General features: G+C 46.6%; 1 protein-coding gene and 1 gene segment (V, D, J or C); both read left to right on the top strand.

Moving 5' to 3' along the window:
* Positions 1-194: 194 nt before the first annotated feature.
* Positions 195-6,186, top strand: LOC103766011 (prokineticin receptor 2). The gene is made up of 3 exons (XM_008932995.3): positions 195-342; positions 1,835-2,496; positions 5,105-6,186. Exons 2-3 carry the CDS (start codon positions 1,979-1,981, stop codon positions 5,799-5,801), a joined length of 1,215 nt encoding a protein of 404 aa, XP_008931243.2. The 5' UTR covers positions 195-342; positions 1,835-1,978; the 3' UTR covers positions 5,802-6,186.
* An 8,481-nt stretch (positions 6,187-14,667) lies between these two features.
* Positions 14,668-15,552, top strand: LOC112841420. The segment is given in 2 exon segments: positions 14,668-14,719; positions 15,191-15,552. Coding segments are annotated over 2 exon segments (414 nt in total).
* The last annotated feature ends 4,697 nt before the right edge of the window (positions 15,553-20,249 follow it).

Here is a 20,249-nt window from a genome sequence, read left to right as displayed (position 1 = left end):
AACAAAGCAATTCCGTGGCCAATTTCATGCATTCGTGGGGTTTAAGGCTGTGCTCTATTGTCTGTGGATTGCGCTGCCTCTTTAAAATCAGAAATGCATGGACAGTTTCAAGGTGCCTCCCACTGAGCAAAGGCTTTGGATGCAAGCACAGAGGCAGAAGAGCCATCCTCCCCTGAGCACAGGGCAAACCAGCCTGGGAGAGAAATGAGCACTCAGCAGAGTCCTCCAGCTGCTTCCAGCTATCCTTTCTCTGCTCCGGTGACAGCAGCACAGGTGCAGGGAAGAAACCTGGAGGCTCTCCCAGGGTGCCTGAGAACTCCAAGAAGATCAGAGCAACTGCAGGTACACTTTCCTGATAGTGTTATGTCAGTTGTTGTGTTATGACAGATAGTTGTGTTGTCTGTATTTATTTTATAGCTCTCTTGGTATTTTGCAGCAAAACCTGTCTGAAACAGATAATGTTCCCTGCTCTGACAGACAGATTTTGTGTCCCAGTGTTTGTTTAGTACTTCTCTTAAACGAATGTTCGCATTACCTAAAGCAGTCCCTTGTTGGAACTGTTCTTCAGTTTCAGGCTTTGGCTTTCTGTTATTCTCTTCTTCTGCAACCATCAGTTAGAAGAGCAATATGGAGACCAAAGTTGTACAAGAGAGTTTCTCTTGGAAATTTAAGTGTCAGTACATCAGGGGCTGAGGGTGGTTCCAGGGAAAGGGAGCAAGAGCTCCACTACAGAGACTGCCCTTTGTAGCCACGACCGCTATTGTTCAATAGCATTTAACACCCTGAAGACCTACTGCCTGAGTGCAGAAAGAGCAGCAATTCCCCCCAATCCTCTGCTGGGATGGGGTAGGACTGTCCTGACAGCTGAAAGTCTGGTGTGAGAATTCCTAGATGGGGCATGGGAAGATGCAAGAAGACAGCCCTCTCAGCATTTTGATACAGAGAGGTAAAATGGGGGGGTAGGTGAGAGGTTTTTTTTCCCCTCTGTGTGGAAAAATAAACAATTTTTTAATATTTGGTACAACCAGCAGTACAAGGAGGGGAGCCTGCTCCTCCCCAGCATCAAAAATTCAAGGCATTCTGTCTCACTTAAGGAAGATTTTCCCTTTCATCTCAAGGGCCAGTTTGTGGGAGCACTCTCCCTGTGAAAGGCAGATTTGCCTTTACAGCAAAGCCCTACAAGCTGATTCACTGAACAAAATCTCACCTCTGCAAATCAGCAGAGCTTCACCTGTTTGACAGAAGCAACAATGGATGATGCTGGCTGAAAATCTGGTCCTTATACTCAATTAATGGCTGCCAAAAGGAAAGTGCTGGCTTCACTATTTTCCTGCATCTTTGCAACTCCTTCTTAATTAAGGAATGTATTTAGAAGCCAGGACATCAGTTCTTTTTTCATTCTCATCTACCACATCTCTTTGACACATCTAGAATAACACATAGACTTTGTCCAAAAGGCACATCAGATGCTTTTCAGTACATTGAGATGTCATTTTAGTTTCTTTTACGTTGCGCAGGGATGACAGCACCGTAAGCTTGAAGGCTGGTGGAGGTTTAAACTGGATTTTACGCTTCCCCTATGTTGTCATTTCACTTTGTGTTGAAAATTTCATTGTTGGTAAATAAAACTGCCACTGTAACAACCAGTGTATGATGCAACTCAAGGCATTTATTTTACGAGAACAAAAGCATCCCTTCACAGGGTATTTCTTCCCACCATGCACAGGCACCAAGAGAGCTGTGGGGCAGTAAGAAGACTATTGCTTTCCTTCAAGTTCAGCATTTTTGCTGTCACTTCATTTCAGGAAACATTTTCCTCTTTTTTTTCCCACAGGAGGAGATGAATGAGGTTGTTGCTCAATAGTCTTCCAGGGACAAAGACAAGGTGACTCACTGCTCAGAAGGAAACCTTGGATGAGGTCTCATGCCCTGCCACAGTGGGTAACTCTAACACAACACCAAGGGCCCTCCAAGACACATGTGTCACAAGAAAACAGACATGGCCACAGAGCGAGCTGAACGTAACCCCAACGCCTCCACCCACCTCAGCTTGGCTGCAATTTACAACCTCCACGATGGAGATTTCAGCTCCTTGCGGAACTTCTCCTTCCCTTTCAATTTCACTTACAGTGACTACGACCTGCCCCTGGACAGTGAAGACGACATGACCAAAACCCGCACCTTCTTTGCGGCCAAGATCGTGATCGGGGTGGCCCTGGTTGGCATGATGTTGGTCTGCGGCATCGGCAACCTCATCTTCATTGCTGCCCTCGTCCGCTACAAGAAGCTGCGGAACCTCACCAACCTGCTGATTGCCAACCTGGCAATCTCAGACTTCATCGTGGCCATCGTGTGCTGCCCCTTCAAGATGGACTATTACGTGGTGCGGCAGCTGTCCTGGGAGCACGGCCACATCCTCTGCGCCTTGGTCAACTACCTACGGACTGTCTCCCTTTATGTTTCCACCAATGCTCTCCTGGCTATAGCTGTTGACAGGTAAGTGGGGTGCTGTGACTGCACGAGGAGGTGGTCAGAGCTTCTGAGCCATGTTCACCACTAAACCACATCCTCGAGTGCCACATCCACATGGTTTTTTAATTATTACCTGGGCAGGTTGTTCCAATGCCTGACAACCCTTTCAGCAAAGAAATTTTTCCCTAACAATGCTGCAGTCCTGAGAGACTGCCTGCCTCTTACTCCAGGAATTTTAACAATATAATATAGTCATAATATAATTATTTCTTATGATTCCTCTTCTCTCAGTCTTGTGCACCACGGACTCCGACAGACCCAGGCTCTGAGGATCAGTCTCATGCTGACATATCTGACACAACTGACTCACAGAAAGATAGTGACCCACTCAGTAAACTCTTCATAGAAAGGCCACCATTAAAAGCCCTCTCTTGTGTACAAATGCAATATACATATATACATTGCATGATTCCCACTCTTCCTTCTCTTTTGTCCCCAATTTCTCTCATGTGTCATTTCATGCTCTAGTCTAATGCTGCATGATTTTTGGCACCTGATCCAAAAGACAGCTTAGGAGCAGAGAGCTCTGATGATGGCTGCAAAGATACAGCTCGTGTGTGGCTGATTCAGTTGTTCCTGATGTCAACAGAACTCTGTGGAAAGATTCTGGGGAAGTTCAGAGAGATTTTGCCTGGTGTGGGTGAGGGTACAATCAGCTCCTATGAAACAAATCCTTAACAAGCATCTAACAAAATAGCATCTCGACAGCAGCTGAGGACTCGGGGTAAAGCTTTTAAACACTATCATGTATGTATTACCATTTTCTAACACTTTTTCAACCTCTACAAAATCTTCTTGGAATGCTTTGCTAGTGCATCCCAGGTTGATGAAGTAACATGGGTCATGGAGCTCTTATGTCTGCTAAGAAATCAGTTTTCTAGCATATCTCCCTACACATCTTTAAAAACAACTCTGGAAAAGATTAAACACTGAAGCTTGTTGTAAGAACACACTGTTTTTGGTTTCACTGCCCTTTTTTTTTTTGTGAGGTTTTGACTTGGTAAACAGAGAGAAACCTCATTTGTTTAACAATCACCTATTCCATGTTGGTTATGTCAAGTGGATTGTTGACTTCGATCTCTAAAAAAGAACAGGCTCTAATAAAAGGCTTCTCATGTTTAGATCACTTAGAAGGAATCACCTGTGTCAACAGGGTGAGTCTGTCCCACAGGATTTTCCTCAGGTAGGGCTCTCCTTCATCTTCACTGATGTCTGTTCACATGAAACATAGGAATTTCACACATTTAAGGCCACACCTACACTAGAAAATAATACAATGTAAAAGGAGAGGATCTGAAGAGCAAGATCACGTGATAAGAGTCCACTGTAAATATGGGGGGGGGGGCAGGTAGCTTTAGCTGGGTCCCCTGGACTGAACGTCCATGGGCACTTGGTGTGTTTTACTTAAACTTTTGGAGAACATCTACCAGGGCAGTTTCATCTGAATTCAGTTCACGTGCTGCAGGACCACTCCACAGTAAAAGACCAAGTGTGGTAAGCAATGACAATCAGGAAATCCACCACAAAAGCTCTGTCCTGACTCTCTTAGACAGACTGACTCCATTGAGTCAAATGTTCTGCTAAGCAGATATGCATATTTATGAATTCATACACATTACATCATCCCACGACCAGCTTTCATAGAAATCAAGTTAAAAATGTTCATTTATCAGCTCCACAGTGAGGCTGACTAATTCTGCTGGCCCCTGACACCTATCCTGCACTATTAAGAGCCATGAACAATTCATCTGCTTCCAAGATCTGGCTGGTGAAAAGCACTGCTGACTTTCCATTTTACTTTAGAATTAATTTATCCTGTGGATGCTACCTTTGTATAAAACATATACAGATGGAAAAGACTCCGCAGGAATGAGAAATTCTATTTTTTGAAGCAATCCTTTGGGTTAAATACAGTTGTATTGGGAGCTCTGGTGTGCCTCAAACATCTTCTTCTAGCAGGAATACCCCAAACTTGCAGCTGTACAGTCATAAGGAGTGCAAACATCTAACTCAAGTTTTCTGCTTTGCCACATTACTTAACACAGTACATTTAAGATTAATAAGCACCTCCAAAAAACACACACAAAAAAAGATTTGCATAGGCAGAAAACAGGTACACTATCCTTTGTTGGTGGCTTGAAATCATGCTCACCTGTAACCACTCATTAACATCACCATCAGCTCTTTGCACTCCATGGAATAACCAAGGAAATAAGAAAAACACTGTAATGTCTATTTGATCTCTTTGTAAAAAAAGCATATTTAAGTAGCTCTGTGCCTAAGGAAAGTATTTTCCTGTTTTTACATGTTTGTCATTTCTTCCTTGCACCTGACTAGGTGTGTATTACTCCACATTTCAAACTCTCACTCCTTTTAAAAAGGAAAAGTGGTGATGCAAAACTGTAGCTCAGCTCCAGGCTGTTACTTCAGACCTGTAAGCTGTTCTTGCAGACAAATATGTTCAGGAATGACAGTAATTTCCTCCTGCCCAGTTCTGCCCCTTTGTATTTTGAAGTGTATTGGGACTAACAGTGTTTTCGGGCTTCATTTTGAATGTATTTGTCTATTCCAGGTATCTGGCCATTGTTCACCCACTAAAACCACGCATGAATTACCAAACAGCAACCTTCCTCATCGCCTCGGTCTGGATTGTCTCCATACTTGTAGCTATCCCATCTGCATACTTTGCTACTGAAACGGTGTTATTTATAGTGAAAAACCAGGAGAAAATTTTCTGTGGCCAAATTTGGCCAGTTGACCAGCAAATATACTACAAATCGTACTTCCTCTTCATCTTTGGCATTGAATTCGTGGCACCCGTGATCACAATGACTTTGTGTTATGCCAGGATCTCTCAGGAGCTTTGGTTTAAAGCCGTCCCAGGATTCCAGACAGAACAGATCCGAAAAAGGCTTCGACGCAGAAGGAAAACTGTTATGGTCCTGATGTGCATCCTGACTGCCTATGTTCTCTGCTGGTCACCTTTCTATGGCTTCGCAATTGTCCGGGACTTCTTCCCCACCATCATCGTGAAAGAGAAGCATTATCTCACTGCCTTTTACATAGTTGAGTGCATTGCCATGAGTAACAGCATGATAAACACCATGTGTTTTGTAACTGTGAAAAACAACACCATGAAGTACTTCAAGAAGATCATGTTGCTCAGATGGAGATCAACGGATAATGGAAGCAAATCCAGCACAGATTTGGACCTGAGAACAAGTGCAATGCCAGTCACAGAGGAAGTAGACTGCATAAAACTGAAATAAATTTTCTGCAGTTCAAATCTTATCTGTTTTGGAGAGGGGGTTAAAGAGGAAATAATGTCTCCTCAGAAGCTTCTCCCTTGTCTGTGGGAATACCCACTATTGGTGAGATCCCTCAAAAAGCAGCCTGCATTCCCACCAGAACTCTTCTCAGTGGACTTCTAGATAATACCCCTAACTCTGCGTCTTACAACATCCCTAAGACTGATGCTGGGCTTCAGGTCACTCATCTGTAAATTTGAGATGTAGACACTCATTTTAGAGTTAAGAAGAACAATAAAGTCTATGAATGCATTAGACCGTAATACAACAAGGGAAGAGTTGAGTGCTGATCCCAGCAGTGACGCCTCTCTTAAGAGAAACCTCTTAAACCCTTTGATCTTATCACTTGTCCCTTTAAGCTATTTAGTGTCCTTTTCCTTCTGGTCAGGAGAGGAAGGATGGCAAAAAAAGCCCATTTAGCACTCTTTAACCTCTAAATTTACCCCTCATCACGAAGGTCCTTGAAATCTACAGACCACCAGCTTCCTATTGTCTAATGTGCAGCACGCTCTCATGAAAGGCACATGCTCTGCAAAGCTGAAACCTGCTTCACAGCCTAGTGAAAAACCTCAAGCCTCTTCCTGTGACACCTTGTTTAAGAATGTTTTATCACCATTCCACTCTGTAGTTTTATGAAGAGTGCTACTCTCTCATGCATTTGGAAATGGCACAGATACATATGGAGGGACCTGTTCCCTCACCTCCAGGTACCCTATGACCAGCTTTTGCTGCATTGAGATGCTGAGGTCATCACAGAATCCATCACAAAATTGTACAGGTGGGGAATAACATCTCCACATCATCTAGCCCACCCCTCTGCTCAAGCAGGTTCAGCTAGAACAGGTTGCCCAGGATTGTGCCCAGTTGAGCTTTGCCTGATTCCAGGGAAGGGGTCTCCACAGCCTCCCTGGACCACCAGTGTCAGTGTTCAACAGCCCCCACAGTGAAGAAGTGCTTTCCTCTGTTCAGATGGAATTTCATGTATTTCAGCTTGTCTGTCACTGGGACCTATAAAAAACATGTTAGGGAGGAAAATCCAGCTTGCTGAACCAGGCCCAGACATCTTACCAAGTCTGTGTGCACCTTCACCATGAAGTACAAGGGGGGCCAAAACACCAAGGAGATCCCAAGATGATCTGTCCTCCTGGGAGCAAGAGAGGCTTCAGCAAGTCAGTCTCTGGTTGAGTTGAATAGCTTACTGTCAGGTCAAATGTGAGGCACCAGCTCCAGATGAATTCTGCATTGCCTCCCCCAGTGCTCCTTTTACTGTTCTGATTTTGTGTGAATCCAGTTCGGGTGTTTTTAACTGATAATCTTGACAAAGCAGGTGACAGTAGCAGTAATACCTACACATTTCAACTGCACATAAGATATTGTGGACTTTTCTGTATTGAAATCAAATCTTTTCTATCATGACGATAAATACTTCCTGTTTTAAAGTATGTGGCTGCAGCTACTTTTGGAGTAAACAGCTTTTGTAAACAACTCTTGTCTATTCGTGGATTTAAATGAGCAGCAAATCCTGCCAATAAAATAGTAAATATGGCCTCAATGTCATCATTCTGAATTATTTTTTTATCTTTTTCCCTTAGCTGTCACTTTCCTATCCAACTGACTAATGTGAACATTCCCATTTCCGTTAAAGAAAAATTGACCAATTATATTTAAGGGCAAAAGGATATTCAAATCAATTAAAGTGCTCAAATCCTCTCATCATTAGCTGCTCTTAAATATACACTGGAGAGGATATCATCATTTGCTGTTAGGCAAAACAATTACTGAAATCATCCTTCAAAATGACAGTTTTAAACAGGGCTAAGTACTAAATACATTTATTTCCCAGCTTGACAAAGAAACTTAAGGGACCAGAGAGCTGCCATATTTCACCATCAAAAGGCTTTTAACCTCTCCTGAAATGTCATGGTTCCTTCTGAAACTATGCTCCCATATGTATCTCCTAAACCCTGCACTGGTTGTTGAGGATTAGCCAGGAATACTATTAGAGTGTCCTGATACTCCTTCCACCTGTTTTCCCTACACACTTTTGGTGCAGAAGTCAAATAACTGACTATTTTCCACACCTGGAAATCCATCTCAGGCTGGGGTATTAAAAAAAACCTCTAATCCCACCAAGCAGTATAGTACTAAGCAAGAACTTGGGAAAAGAATAGCTTTAAAATTCTGGAAATCACTTTGAGAGCTCCAAGAGAGCTCTTCTGGTCCAGCCTGCCCACTGTTCTTATCCCTGTCCCTGCCAAGGGTAGCAAAGCAGCAGTGGCCACTGCAGGCTTAGGTTTTGGGGTTTGCAACACTACCATGTTCTTGACATTTTGAGGTCTTCCCAGCAGCAAAGCAGTGTTTCAGCTGGAACCTCTGGATAGGGCAGGAGAATAAGCTTTGCTTTGCCCTCTACTGCATTGGTTGCAAGCAGCAACCCCAGAGAGAGGGGGGTTCCCAATGAGGAAAGGCGGCGGTCCCATTCCCTCATCAGAGCACTAAGCACTCATGTTGTCCTTAGCCTCTGACTGCACCAATTCCAAACAGCTCAAAACGGGTCCTACTTTCAGAGACATTTGCTCCTAAACTGAGCTCCAACCAGCAGGGGCTCAGAGCCTTGCATGCGGACTGAAAGTCACTTAAAAACTCTTGTGAAAATTCCATAAATGTGCAGGCAGCAGGGACAGGCCATGACCTGAGCAGCTCCCTCAGGCAGGGGGGAGCAGGTAGGCCATGGTCCAAGGGAGGGGGCCAGACCCCACACTCCTTGAGCTTAGATGAGCCACGCAGGGAAAAAAAGAACAGAAGGGGTTTTTTTTTACCCTTAGAACTCAGGCTAAGGGAAGGTGGATGCCAACACCTCAGCTCCCTGTCAGGTAGGGGACACCCTGCTGCCTCCTGCCTGGCCCCTCTCTGCAGAAACACTTTCTCACCTACACTGAAGGATATTTAGAGAAGGAACTGAATATGGACTGCACCTACACGGAGTTCTGCTTGCAAGAGCCATGCTTAAACAGAGAATGACAAGCACAAGCTGAGAGGAAGGCAGAACCTGTTCCAGAGGAGAAGCAGGCCTTTCCAGCAGAACTCCTGCCTCCTAGAAGGCAGGAAAAACTGCAGTGAGGCCTCTGTGGCTGCCAGTTGCCCATTATTAGCTCCAGGGACACAGATGCAATAAGGGCTTCATCATGCAGGAAGTGTGGGATGTATCATGGATGAGGTGCAGGTGAGGGTGAGGCATCCTCCTGGGAGCCCTTAATAGGGTTTAGATACCCATGTAGTAAATCAACCAGATACCACCATGTCTTGGTTGTAGTTAGATGCAATTTTTATTGCCAAAAGCAAAACTGTCGTGCTACCACATCAGATTCCCGCTCAGCTGTCCTCCTGTGGCACAGCTCTAAAACCATAGGCTCACTTCCTACTGCAGCACCTTCCCCAGGGATAACTGAGGGTAAAATCCAGCCTCTGCTCCTTCACAATGAAAAACAAAAACCCATGTGTAACTGCAAGCTAAAATGGGGACCCCAAAAAACTAAGCGAGGATTAAGAGAAGAAAAAGCACTTATTCTCAGAAACAAGCACTAAGAAAACAAAGGCTGTATGACCTCCATACCTTCAGGGTAGGTCAAAATAGCCAGCACGGTAAATTTTCCTGACAACTGACTGACTCACTCAGAAGCCCGGACTTGGTTGTGCTCCTTCTTGGAGCCTGTCAGCCTTTCCTGTGGCAACAGCACCCTCCGGCTGCTGCCTCTGCAGCACAGCGTCACTGAAAACGGCATCAGCTTACACCAAATGCCTTGGGAACACGGCCATGCAGATATTCCCAGGATTCCAACAAGTGGCAACACATATTTCAGCTTTTGTCATTAGGGCACCCAGGCACTTACCCAGTACTTGTGGTGTCTGCGTTCTCCCTCACCCCTGTGTCAGTAGGGCTGTGACTCGTGCTTGGGGTGCTCCCCTCCAAACACTCAATGCCATATGTGCAGAAAAACAAACACCATTGAGCAGAAAAAAGCAGAGTTGAGGCAAGAGAACACTACTCCCTCAGATTTACAAATCTCTCACCCTCTGTTAGGATTCTGTTCCAGACTGCACCCTTACATACGTTGCCAGGAAAAGCCTCAAATCACAAAATCACAGAATCAATTAGGCTGGAAAAGACCTCTAAGATCACAGAATCAATTAGGCTGGAAAAGACCTCTAAGATCACAGAGTCTGACTTTTGACCAAACACCACAATATCAACTAGACCATAGCACTAAGTGCTACATCCAGTTGTTTCTTAAACACCTCCAGGGATGGTGACTCCACCACATCTCTGGGCAGTCCATCCTAATGTTTAATCATCCTTTTTGTGAAGAAATTCTTCCTTATGTCCAACCTAAACCCCCCCTGGCACAGCTTGAGAACTATCTCCCCTTGTCCTGTCACTTGTTGCCTGGGTGGAGAGGATGAACCCCACCCAGCTACAACCTCCTTTCAGGTGGTTGTAGAGAGTGGTAAGATTACCCCTGAGCCTCCTCTTCTCCAGGCTAAACAACCCCAGCTCCCTTAGCTGCACCTCAAAATCACTGATGAGGCGGGGATCCCTGCAACTTCTAAAGTGACCTTTGTAAAACCACGCAGAAAAAAAGAACACAGGACAAACCCCGATGTAAAACCACCAATAATCATGGATAATAAGAAACATCACTGAGCATGTGGTTGCTCAAGGCACAAAGTCACCTTCCTCAAAACCAAGACTTGGTAAGCGACAGAAGACACATTAAGATGGCAATATTCCCTGGAAAAAGGCATCCCCAAGCTAAAAAGAATCATCAAAACCCCATTTAAACTTCTCTACCTGCTCATCTGCTGGTTCCAGAAGAAAAAATGTGGAAGTTAACACATGGAAAGCATCACAGGAAGCAGGAAAGCACAGCAATAAAATCAGGGCATGCAGCACTCCGAAAAAGCCAGGGGTGAAGCACTGCTCCAGAATAGCTCTGTAAAGTGCTCCAACATACACCAGTCACTGTAGAAGTCAAGAGAAAAGCCATAGGGTGAAACACCTCAAAAAGAGGTGGGAGCCTCTGAAAAGCCAAAGAAATAAAACAAACAGGTCTGAAGGACTACTCCAGGGCCACATGGTGATGCACTCCACTCCAAAAAATACCAGGTGATGAAGAAAACAAAAGAATCAGTGGGCAATGTGCTAAAGAAAGACAGTGAAGGACTTCTCTGTGAGGCTGTGATGAACGACTCCAATAAAAGTTGGGCAGTAAGGTGAAGGAAACCAACATAATACAACATGAGATTCCAAAAAGAGCTGGGCCTTGTGGCAAAGGGCTCCTGCAGAGGCAGCACAGCACAGCATAAAATTCTTCAGGGGTGGCACAGTGAAAGACTTTTGTGGGGCAGCTTCTCAGGGTGAACAAGGTGAAGGGCTCCAAGGGTCCATGAAGTAAGGAGCTGGCTCCCGAGGTGGTCAGGAGTAACAACATGGTGGTCCAGCAGGTCTGGCCCATGGCTTCCAGACTGGCTCACCTGTCTCCTGGCCCTGAGGGCAACAGCTTTCCCACCCAACACAGCCCCAACATGGTGGGAGCAGGAGGGCTCAGGGTTGGAGGGAGGGGCTGAGGCCACGCACAACTCGGTGCAGAAATGGCAAGACCCAGGCACCACTGGATTTGGTTTCCCTCAGCAGTTTTTTCTTTAAGAGGAGCCTCATCACAACAAGAGGGGCGTGTGAGCCTGAGTCAAAAAACCCGGTATGGGTATTGTAGAGCACACTACATCCATAGAGTCCTTCTGAAAAGTCATAAAAACAGCTGGAGTGTATTTGAATGCCTATTTGCAGCCACACAAGAATGATTCCCCTGCTGAACTTTAGGACTGTGTCCAAAAAAGTGCCAAATTCATATGGCTCCAGTCAACTGCCCCAAAACATACTAAAACTTTTTAATTTACTTTCTAGGAGGTTCAGGGAAGTGGTGAACACACTGAAGGCAAGATATTCCAGCAATGTCTTTAGTAGTCACAGACACACAGTTACACATCTTTCCTGCTGTATAAGTATATTTGTGCAAAAATACAGTCAGTCATCAAGACTTCAGCTTTGCTGAGAACTGAACACAATTCCAGTGATATACAGGCATGGAAAGAAGTACTGTTGTAATCGGAGCAAATACATCAGAGCTGTTGTTGAGCCAACCAAGTGGTTCAATACACTTGAGATATTGTTCTCAAGGGATTTAGACAATTTGTATTTAATTACTGTACCTCAAGACAACCAACAAAATGATACCTAAAAGGAAAACTGCAAGCAGAATAATGAAGTTTACAACTGAAATAACTCAAAGGAACATTAAGAAATGGTTTAGGCTCTCCTAATGCCAGCATTTCTTTCAAGGAGACGGAGATGAAGTTTTAACAATCTTTAAAATTGTATTTCAAAATAAGAGACACCAAGGGCATTGTAAAGCCCCATGTTAGACGTAACCAAATTGAACAATATGTTTCCTGCGTTATGATGGGTGTCTGAGATCGCTCTGGAGTTGATCTAGAGAAGGGGCTTAGAGAGAGTGTTTCCGTCTGCCAAGCCCTCAGCCCTTCAGCTACCCTTTCAGATGGGTGGGCTAAGGCTCTCCCAGCCCCACCTCTCGCAGGCAGCACTCTGGTGGGTGCCCCGTGTGCTCCCTGCGTGTCCTTGAGGATCACCTACCGGAGTCGTGATCCTGTTCCCCGCTCATCACTCATCACTTTCCCTAGGGAATCTGCTGTCCTTGCCATCGCTGGGGCTGGGACATCCAGCAGCCCTGCTGGAGCCACCTTCCTGTCTCACACTGTGCATTTTCCCAGCAGAGCAAGGCAGAGTCAGAGACCCTGGGCTGTTGCGCAGCAGGGTTTCTCTCCCCTTCCTGGGGAACTGGGGAGAGAGGCAGTCGTCCCAGGCAGATGAAGAGGGATAGGGGAGAAGCCACAGATGTGGAGGAGGCACGTGTTCCCCGAGGAAACGGCAAGCAGCCCAGAGAGTTGAGGACAGCACGGGAAGATGTGAAAGGTGCAGCAGAAAAGAAGCCCCGGAGCTCCCAAAATCCCAGCAGCGGGTGTGCAGCAGAGCAGGTGATTGCAGCTGGGGAGGGGAGGACTGCACTGCAAGCTGAACGGGAAAAGCCCCTGCCCATGACTGGTGCTCCAGAGTCAGGTAATGCTCAGCATGCCATCGGCTGAGGGAGCCACAGGGGCTCCTGCTGGCGCAGGGAGAAACCCAAAGAGAGCCTTTCAGGCACTGAAAGAAGAGTTCATTTCTCTGCCCTCCTTCTTCCTTTGCTCCCCCAAGAGAGTCGTTTCTGGCAGCTCTGTTTTCTCGGGACAGGGAGGTCATTTCTGACCCTCTCAGCGAACACGCAGGTTGGGCTCAGCATGAACTTCATCTGTCTCGTCCTCGCTCTCTGCCTAGGAAACCTTCTGTCTAAATCCCGGCATTTCATCACTCTATCCTTCTTCCTCCTCCCAGAAAACACTCAACAGGGTTTTCAGGCCCCTGTGCGGAAATACCACTGAATAGAGGAAAAACGTTGCAAATGCCGTGTTTGCTGTCTTGCATGTGTTCACTCCAGATGATCTTACTTCTGTAAGGAAATAAGAAGGAAGAGAAACTTCAGATCTCTTCTCCGTCTCTGCTCTTCCCTTCATCCTCTCTTCCTCTCCCTGTTCTTCTCATCCACCACTGCCGGGTGCCCATCCACCCGCTGCCACCACAGGATATCTCGACTGTCTCTGCAATGCAATTTTTCTGCCTTTCTAAAAAAATCAGCAGATCCTTTCGAGGCTGGCATAGGTCTATCAAGCTCTCCTCTCACTAGCTTTAATAATGCGTTGCATTCTGCCTCCAGGCTGCCTCTGGCACGACTTCCAGTTTTCCCCAGGCTGTCAACATATTCAGGGCTCTCTGTTTGCAGGATCAGTGTTGTGTGTTTTCAGGGAGAAAGGAACCCTCAGAATTTACGGCGATGAAAAATATGGGAAAAAGAACGAACTTTTCTACTCTGCCTCTGAGTGCCCCTCAACCTGCAGCAGATGTGCTGGCTCCAACATACAAAGTTCAGGTGTGACAGACTGTTGCCTGGTCCTCTGAGCAGGAGGAGAAACACAGCAGCGCTCTCCTCACGGAGACTGCATGAGTTCAAAGCAGGAGGGAGATGACATGCCACGTGCGAGCTTTCTCTGGAGCTTTCTCTGGCAATGGTGCTTCTCCCTCGCCGTGGCACTGGTGTCACAGCCCCTGACTAAACCCCAAGTGGTTTGTCTGGCCAGTAGAATTGCTTCTGCTGCCAGCAAGGATGCTCCCAGGGACATGCCAGGAGAGGCTAAGCCCGGGCTGCTGAGCCGGGAGGGATGGTCTGAAACGCATGCACCTGGACCATTCTTAATAACCCGTGCCCCAGAGGACAAGTCAGAAGTCTCCACGTGCCAGCAAAGCAGGGATGAGAGGGAAGAGATGATGGTGATGAAAAAAGATCATGGCCTGTCAATCTTGAGCTCCCCGATACGAAACCGCCCCCTTGACACACAGCCTGTCCCAGCCGCCTCCGCGGTGCAGAACCTCGACCGCCGCTCCTCTGCCGCCGCTCTCGCCTGCCCTCCGCATCCAGCCAGCACCCGATGAGAGCCCGAGAGACGCGGAGGCCGGGCTCAGCCTCAGGGCGGAGTTGGTTGACGAGGGCAGGGGAAGGAGATGAAAGTAGAGGAGGGAGAGGAGGTGGAGAGGAGGCGGCCCGACCGAAGCAGAGAGCCGGGGCTGGCGGGGGCAGCGAGAGACCGGGCGGCGGATCGGCGGATGCGGCTCTGACGTGGAGCGGGGCTGGCGGTGCTGGCCGCGGTTCTGCTCGGTGAGCAGGTCAAGGATAGCGGTGCAGGTCCCTCGATGTTGCCGTCCTGCCTGGCAGGTTCTTCACAGAGCTCAGTCTCCGATCTATCCTCCCGTCTGTCCCTCCCTCTGCTTCGTAAAGCACTCCCTCGGAAAAATCCTCCCTTTTTCGAGCCGTTCTTCTTTCCTTACTTTACTCTCTGTCCTTCAGAGAACTCCTGCCATCCGTCCTTCCCCTTTACTACTTTTCTTTCTCTCTTTGCCTTGCTCAGTCCCGCAGCTTTCCATTCTTCAGTCACTCCGCCAATCCACCTCTCTTCCCGCACTCATCTCTCCAGCTAGTACTCATGGACACTTCCACTACTGCTCACCTTGACATCCTCTTAAAATTCTTCTCCGTGTGTTCCTGATTGTTTCTGTGCCCTTTCTTCTGGGAAACAACATCCAGCGCAAAAAGCAATTCTGACGGCTTTCTTCTTTATCTCCCCGCCAGTGTCTGCAGGCAGAGCCCAGGTGCAGCAGGACCCGTTGGCAGAGACCACCGAGGGCAGTGAAATCACCATCAAATGCTCACACGCCAACCTACGAATCCATGATTTTATCCATTTCTACCGGCAGCTGCCGGGCCACAGCCCCGAGCTCCTGGCACGCGCTGCTAAAGGGTCCGGAGAGCTGCGTGCGCCAGTGGGGCGGCTCTCGGTGTCGGCAGACCGTCGTTGGACGGTCCTCTGGCTCTCCGGGTCCAGTGCTGGGGAAGCGGTGCTGTATTGCTGCACCCTGGCGGACACGGATTCATTGACACCGTCGTCTTTGGAGCTCTCAGGGGATTTTCTCAGAAATACAAAAATGGGGTAGCTGTTTTTACAGCCGAGCAAAATAGGGCCCCTATGAAAGCAGGGCGTTTCAGTCCTACAGAGAGCACAGGCTTGTGACAGAATGTCTGGGTGTCAAGTGACATACACAGCGTAGCGCAGCGCAAGTCTGGGCATACTGCAGTCAGCTGCAATGTGTGTCCTTAAGTTCTCCTGAGCCGTCGTCCCCTGAATACTCTTTTCCCCTTCAGGCAGGCACCGCCATTCTCTGGTTCATGAAGATCTTTCTCTTTGGATAGGAGGACGTGTCTAGCCTTGTCTTGAGTGTGAAAAAGACACGGTAATGGTCTGCAAGACTTGGAGTGTCACTCTTCAAGGATCTGCACGCTAAATCTCGGAGGTGTGCTGAAGAATCTGCGGAGGCAGAAAGTGCGATGGAGCGAGGTGCAGCCAAGCCCGACCAAGTGGTAGAGGTCGTGAGTGAGCAGACAAAAGCGGTAAAAAATGGAAAGACTTCCATCCATGGGGCCCTGGGTTCAGGAGGTTGGTGGCAGGACCATACTCCATTATCCTCTCAGCAGAAATGCAGTGTCCTCACTTTCCTGTAAATGTGTTATCTCTGCTCTGATACGTAAGAGGGCAGAACCATGTCAGGAGCCCACAGGTCTAGGGAGGGTGAGCTTGATGTTGCTCTTCCGCCTGGCAAGACTGGGAAAATATCGGGACCCTCCACCTTCCTCGAAATCTCCTGTTACACCTGGAGGAGGTGCAGCATTTCCACTGGAATGATCTTACTCTTACCATTTTCATCATTCCATCCTTTTTCACATCCTCATAAATATTTTGTGGAGGAAACCTCATGTTAGACGTAACCAAATTGAACAATATTTTTCCTGTGTTATGATGGGTGTCTGAGATCGCTCTGGAGTTGATCTAGAGAAGGGGCTTAGAGAGAGTGTTTCTGTCTGCCAAGCCCTCAGCCCTTAAGCTACCCTTTCAGATGGGTGGGCTAAGGCTCTCCCAGCCTCACCTCTCGCAGGCAGCACTCTGGTGGGTGCCCCGTGTGCTCCCTGCGTGTCCTTGAGGATCACCTACCGGAGTCGTGATCCTGTTCCCCGCTTATCACTCATCACTTTCCCTAGGGAATCTGCTGTCCTTGCCATCGCTGGGGCTGGGACATCCAGCAGCCCTGCTGGAGCCACCTTTCTGTCTCACACTGTGCATTTTCCCAGCAGAGCAAGGCAGAGTCAGAGACCCTGGGCTGTTGCCCAGCAGGGTTTCTCTCCCCTTCCTGAGGAACTGGGGAGAGAGGCAGTCGTCCCAGGCAGATGAAGAGGGACAGGGGAGAAGCCACAGATGTGGAGGAGGCACGTGTTCCATGAGGAAACGGCAAGCAGCCCAGAGAGTTGAGGACAGCACGGGAAGATGTGAAAGGTGCAGCAGAAAAGAAGCCCCGGAGCTCCCAAAACCCCAGCAGCGGGTGTGCAGCAGAGCAGGTGATTGCAGCTGGGGAGGGGAGGACTGCACTGCAAGCTGAACGGGAAAAGCCCCTGCCCATGACTGGTGCTCCAGAGTCAGGTAATGCTCAGCATGCCATCGGCTGAGGGAGCCACAGGGGCTCCTGCTGGCGCAGGGAGAAACCCAAAGAGAGCCTTTCAGGCACTGAAAGAAGAGTTCATTTCTCTGCCCTCCTTCTTCCTTTGCTCCCCCAAGAGAGTCGTTTCTGGCAGCTCTGTTTTCTCGGGACAGGGAGGTCATTTCTGACCCTCTCAGCAAACACGCAGGTTGGGCTCAGCATGAACTTCGTCTGTCTCGTCCTCGCTCTCTGCCTAGGAAACCTTCTGTCTAAATCCTGGCATTTCATCACTCTATCCTTCTTCCTCCTCCCAGAAAACACTCAACAGGGTTTTCAGGCCCCTGTGCGGAAATACCACTCAATAGAGGGAAAACATTGCAAATGTCGTGTTTGCTGTCTTGCATGTGTTCACTCCAGATGATCTTACTTCTTGAAGGAAATAAGAAGGAAGAGAAACTTCAGATCTCTTCTCTGTCTCTGCTCTTCCCTTCATCCTGAATCCGTAAAACCGGTCGGACAAACTGCCCAGAGACTTTTGATCTTTTGAGCAGCAAAGGTATTTATTAGCAGTGCTGGGAGGAAGCCATCTATTGCTGGAAAATCTTGATCACCAGCTCCTCAGAAAATCAGGACTTTTATACAATTTTCAGATGTGATTAAATGCATATTCAAACGATTACAACATCTATCAATACATATTAAAAATAGGCGGAGTATAGGCGGAGTTCAGAGTGGTGCTTCTCTTGGCACCCCATTTCGAGGGGTAGTTCCGGTCTTCATCCATAGGGCAGGGGTCTCTAACTCATTTTCCTCAGCTTGACCCTTCTTCCTTTCCATTGTTCTTGACCCGCTCACTGAAGCTTGGAAAAGGCCCTGGCTCCAGGCCTATTTCTCCTATTCAAATGTCTACCTGATCCTGTTATACTTCTAATTCATTGCTTCTAAGTCTATTACATGTTCTTGTACTATTCCTTTAAGCTTTGGTCCAGTAAGTAGAACAGAACGGGTACAGATCGTTTTGAATATTGGTAGCATGTTTGCAGGACGAAATCAACTTGTTTGCAGACCAGATCTCTCGGTTAACTCTTTGGGGCCTAGCCTCCTATATCATTCCCCCCTTTCTGTTTAGAATTTACGAATTCCTTCGTCAAGCTCTAATGGATTTTGGTAGGTGTGCATCACAGCCCACATTATCTGCATCTTTCTAACCATGATGCTTAATTTGTACCATAGCCAAATAATTACGATCAACAGTATAATCATGCTAGCTCCTAAAACCAGTATTGGATGTATTAAGTAGTGGAACACTTGTGATGCCGTGGGGGAGAATCCAGTAAAGATATCCCACCAGTGATGTTCTCCCACTTTTTCCACTTTGGTTAAGACAGTTTTTATATTTTCAGTGTCATGTTCCACCTGCCAGAGCATTCGTTTAGTCGTTCTGTTTACTTCCTGGACTAGTTTTTCTATGTCAGGATGTTTAAGCATTGCTTTAAAAAGATTAATGTTCATTCCTATTTGTAATTTTGGTACATCATGATACATTATATAATCAGCTTCAATCAATTGTCTAGTAGTCACTGGAACAGTATAATCAAAGTCACAGCCTGTGATTCGAGTAAAATTACATACACAAAAATTGGTACCATTCGTAATTTCATGGCAAGCATCTATGGTAAAATTAGCACAAAAGGTCCTAACACATGCACACCCATTTCCCACGTAGTAAACTTGTGATTGGGCTTTAGCATGGGGAAGCATCTCAAAGGTACACAAACTATTCTCAGTATCTAAGCATAAATCTTCATTTTCTACTACAGCATTTTCACAGATATACCCCAATTGTCCTTTAGGAGTACATGCCTCAGTACTGACTGATTGCCACTTTTTCTTGGTGTGATCGTAGCTTGCCCAGGCATTATGGTCTATTGGTCTAACAATTACATTCTGATGTATGGCTCCTAATGTCAGGATAGGAAAGATGGTCTTTTCTTTAGCTGCACTAATAGTGAGTACATAAGCTTCAATTTGTTCATGTTCAGGGTTGTACGTGAAATTTACTAGCTGCCACCACGCTTGATAATCTCTCTCAAATTGTGTAGTGGAACTGTTTCTAGCTATTATTTCTCTTACTTCTTGTGGTAATATTCCTGAAGTTCCTTCTCTTAATATTCCTGCAGCTACAGACTGTACCCATTGTTGGGTTTGGAGACACTGTACTGCAAGTGCAAACCTTTTATGGATGGCACCAGCATAGTCAACGAGTTTGGTGAAATCCTTTGTAGTGTGATTAGCTACTAAAGCTAACAATTTAACTGCTAATGATTGTGTTTCCGCCAAGGTGAGCAAAGATGATCTTAAAGGGACTTTGAGTTTTCCTAGATCAGATGTGACAGCACTCAGTTTATTCACCAATACTTCTTGATCTATGGTGTTTAATACACCTAATCCTGTACCGAACCATCCAGTTAGATCTCTCCGAATCCTGGTATGGGGGGATCTGGCCTCCATCCATGCATGCCAGCCTTTAAGGGTTAGTTGTATATAGGGTTGACAATCTTTTTGTATAGTTGATATGTTTACCTGAAGGTTTATTCTAACTCTTTTCAGTGAGTATGTGGGATCTAACAACAGCTTTTGCTCATTTGAGTGTCTAATTACATATGGTCCAGCAAAAGTTAAATTATGGGTGTTACCACAGGTTGGAGGAGGAGGAGCCGTGGTGGTGGTGGTTGTTGTGGTGTTAACAGTGGTAGTGGTAGGGGGTTTAGTAGTCGGGATACTTGACGAGGCATTAATTATAAATCTCCTGGTTATATTTCCTTCGTTAAGTAACCACATACATAATCCGGAAATTGATTCGTTTAGAGTAAAAGTGTGCCAACAGTGATCAGAATCACATGTATGTCCACTAACTGCACTTCCAAAATCATACGGGTATCTAAGTTCTTCATGTATTGCATCTCGCACAGTAACTTCAATTTTGGGTGACCAATCAATCCGTGAAGGTGGCTTATATACTCTACATCCAATTCGGGTTTGTTCTCCAATTTTCCCTATTAAAGTACTTGCAGTGTAAGAATAGCCAGGGTGTTCCCAATTATCTAATACTCTCGATCTCTGAAGGACTATGACAGACGGATTATACTCATTCAGTTTGTTTG

The sequence above is a fragment of the Manacus vitellinus genome, unplaced genomic scaffold, assembly GCF_001715985.3.
Source record: "Manacus vitellinus isolate BGI_N305 unplaced genomic scaffold, ASM171598v3 scaffold_38_pilon, whole genome shotgun sequence".
NCBI classification, from domain to species: Eukaryota; Metazoa; Chordata; class Aves; order Passeriformes; family Pipridae; genus Manacus; species Manacus vitellinus.
Note: the sequence above shows the minus strand (reverse complement) of the source record. Positions and strands in the feature narration are given on the sequence as shown.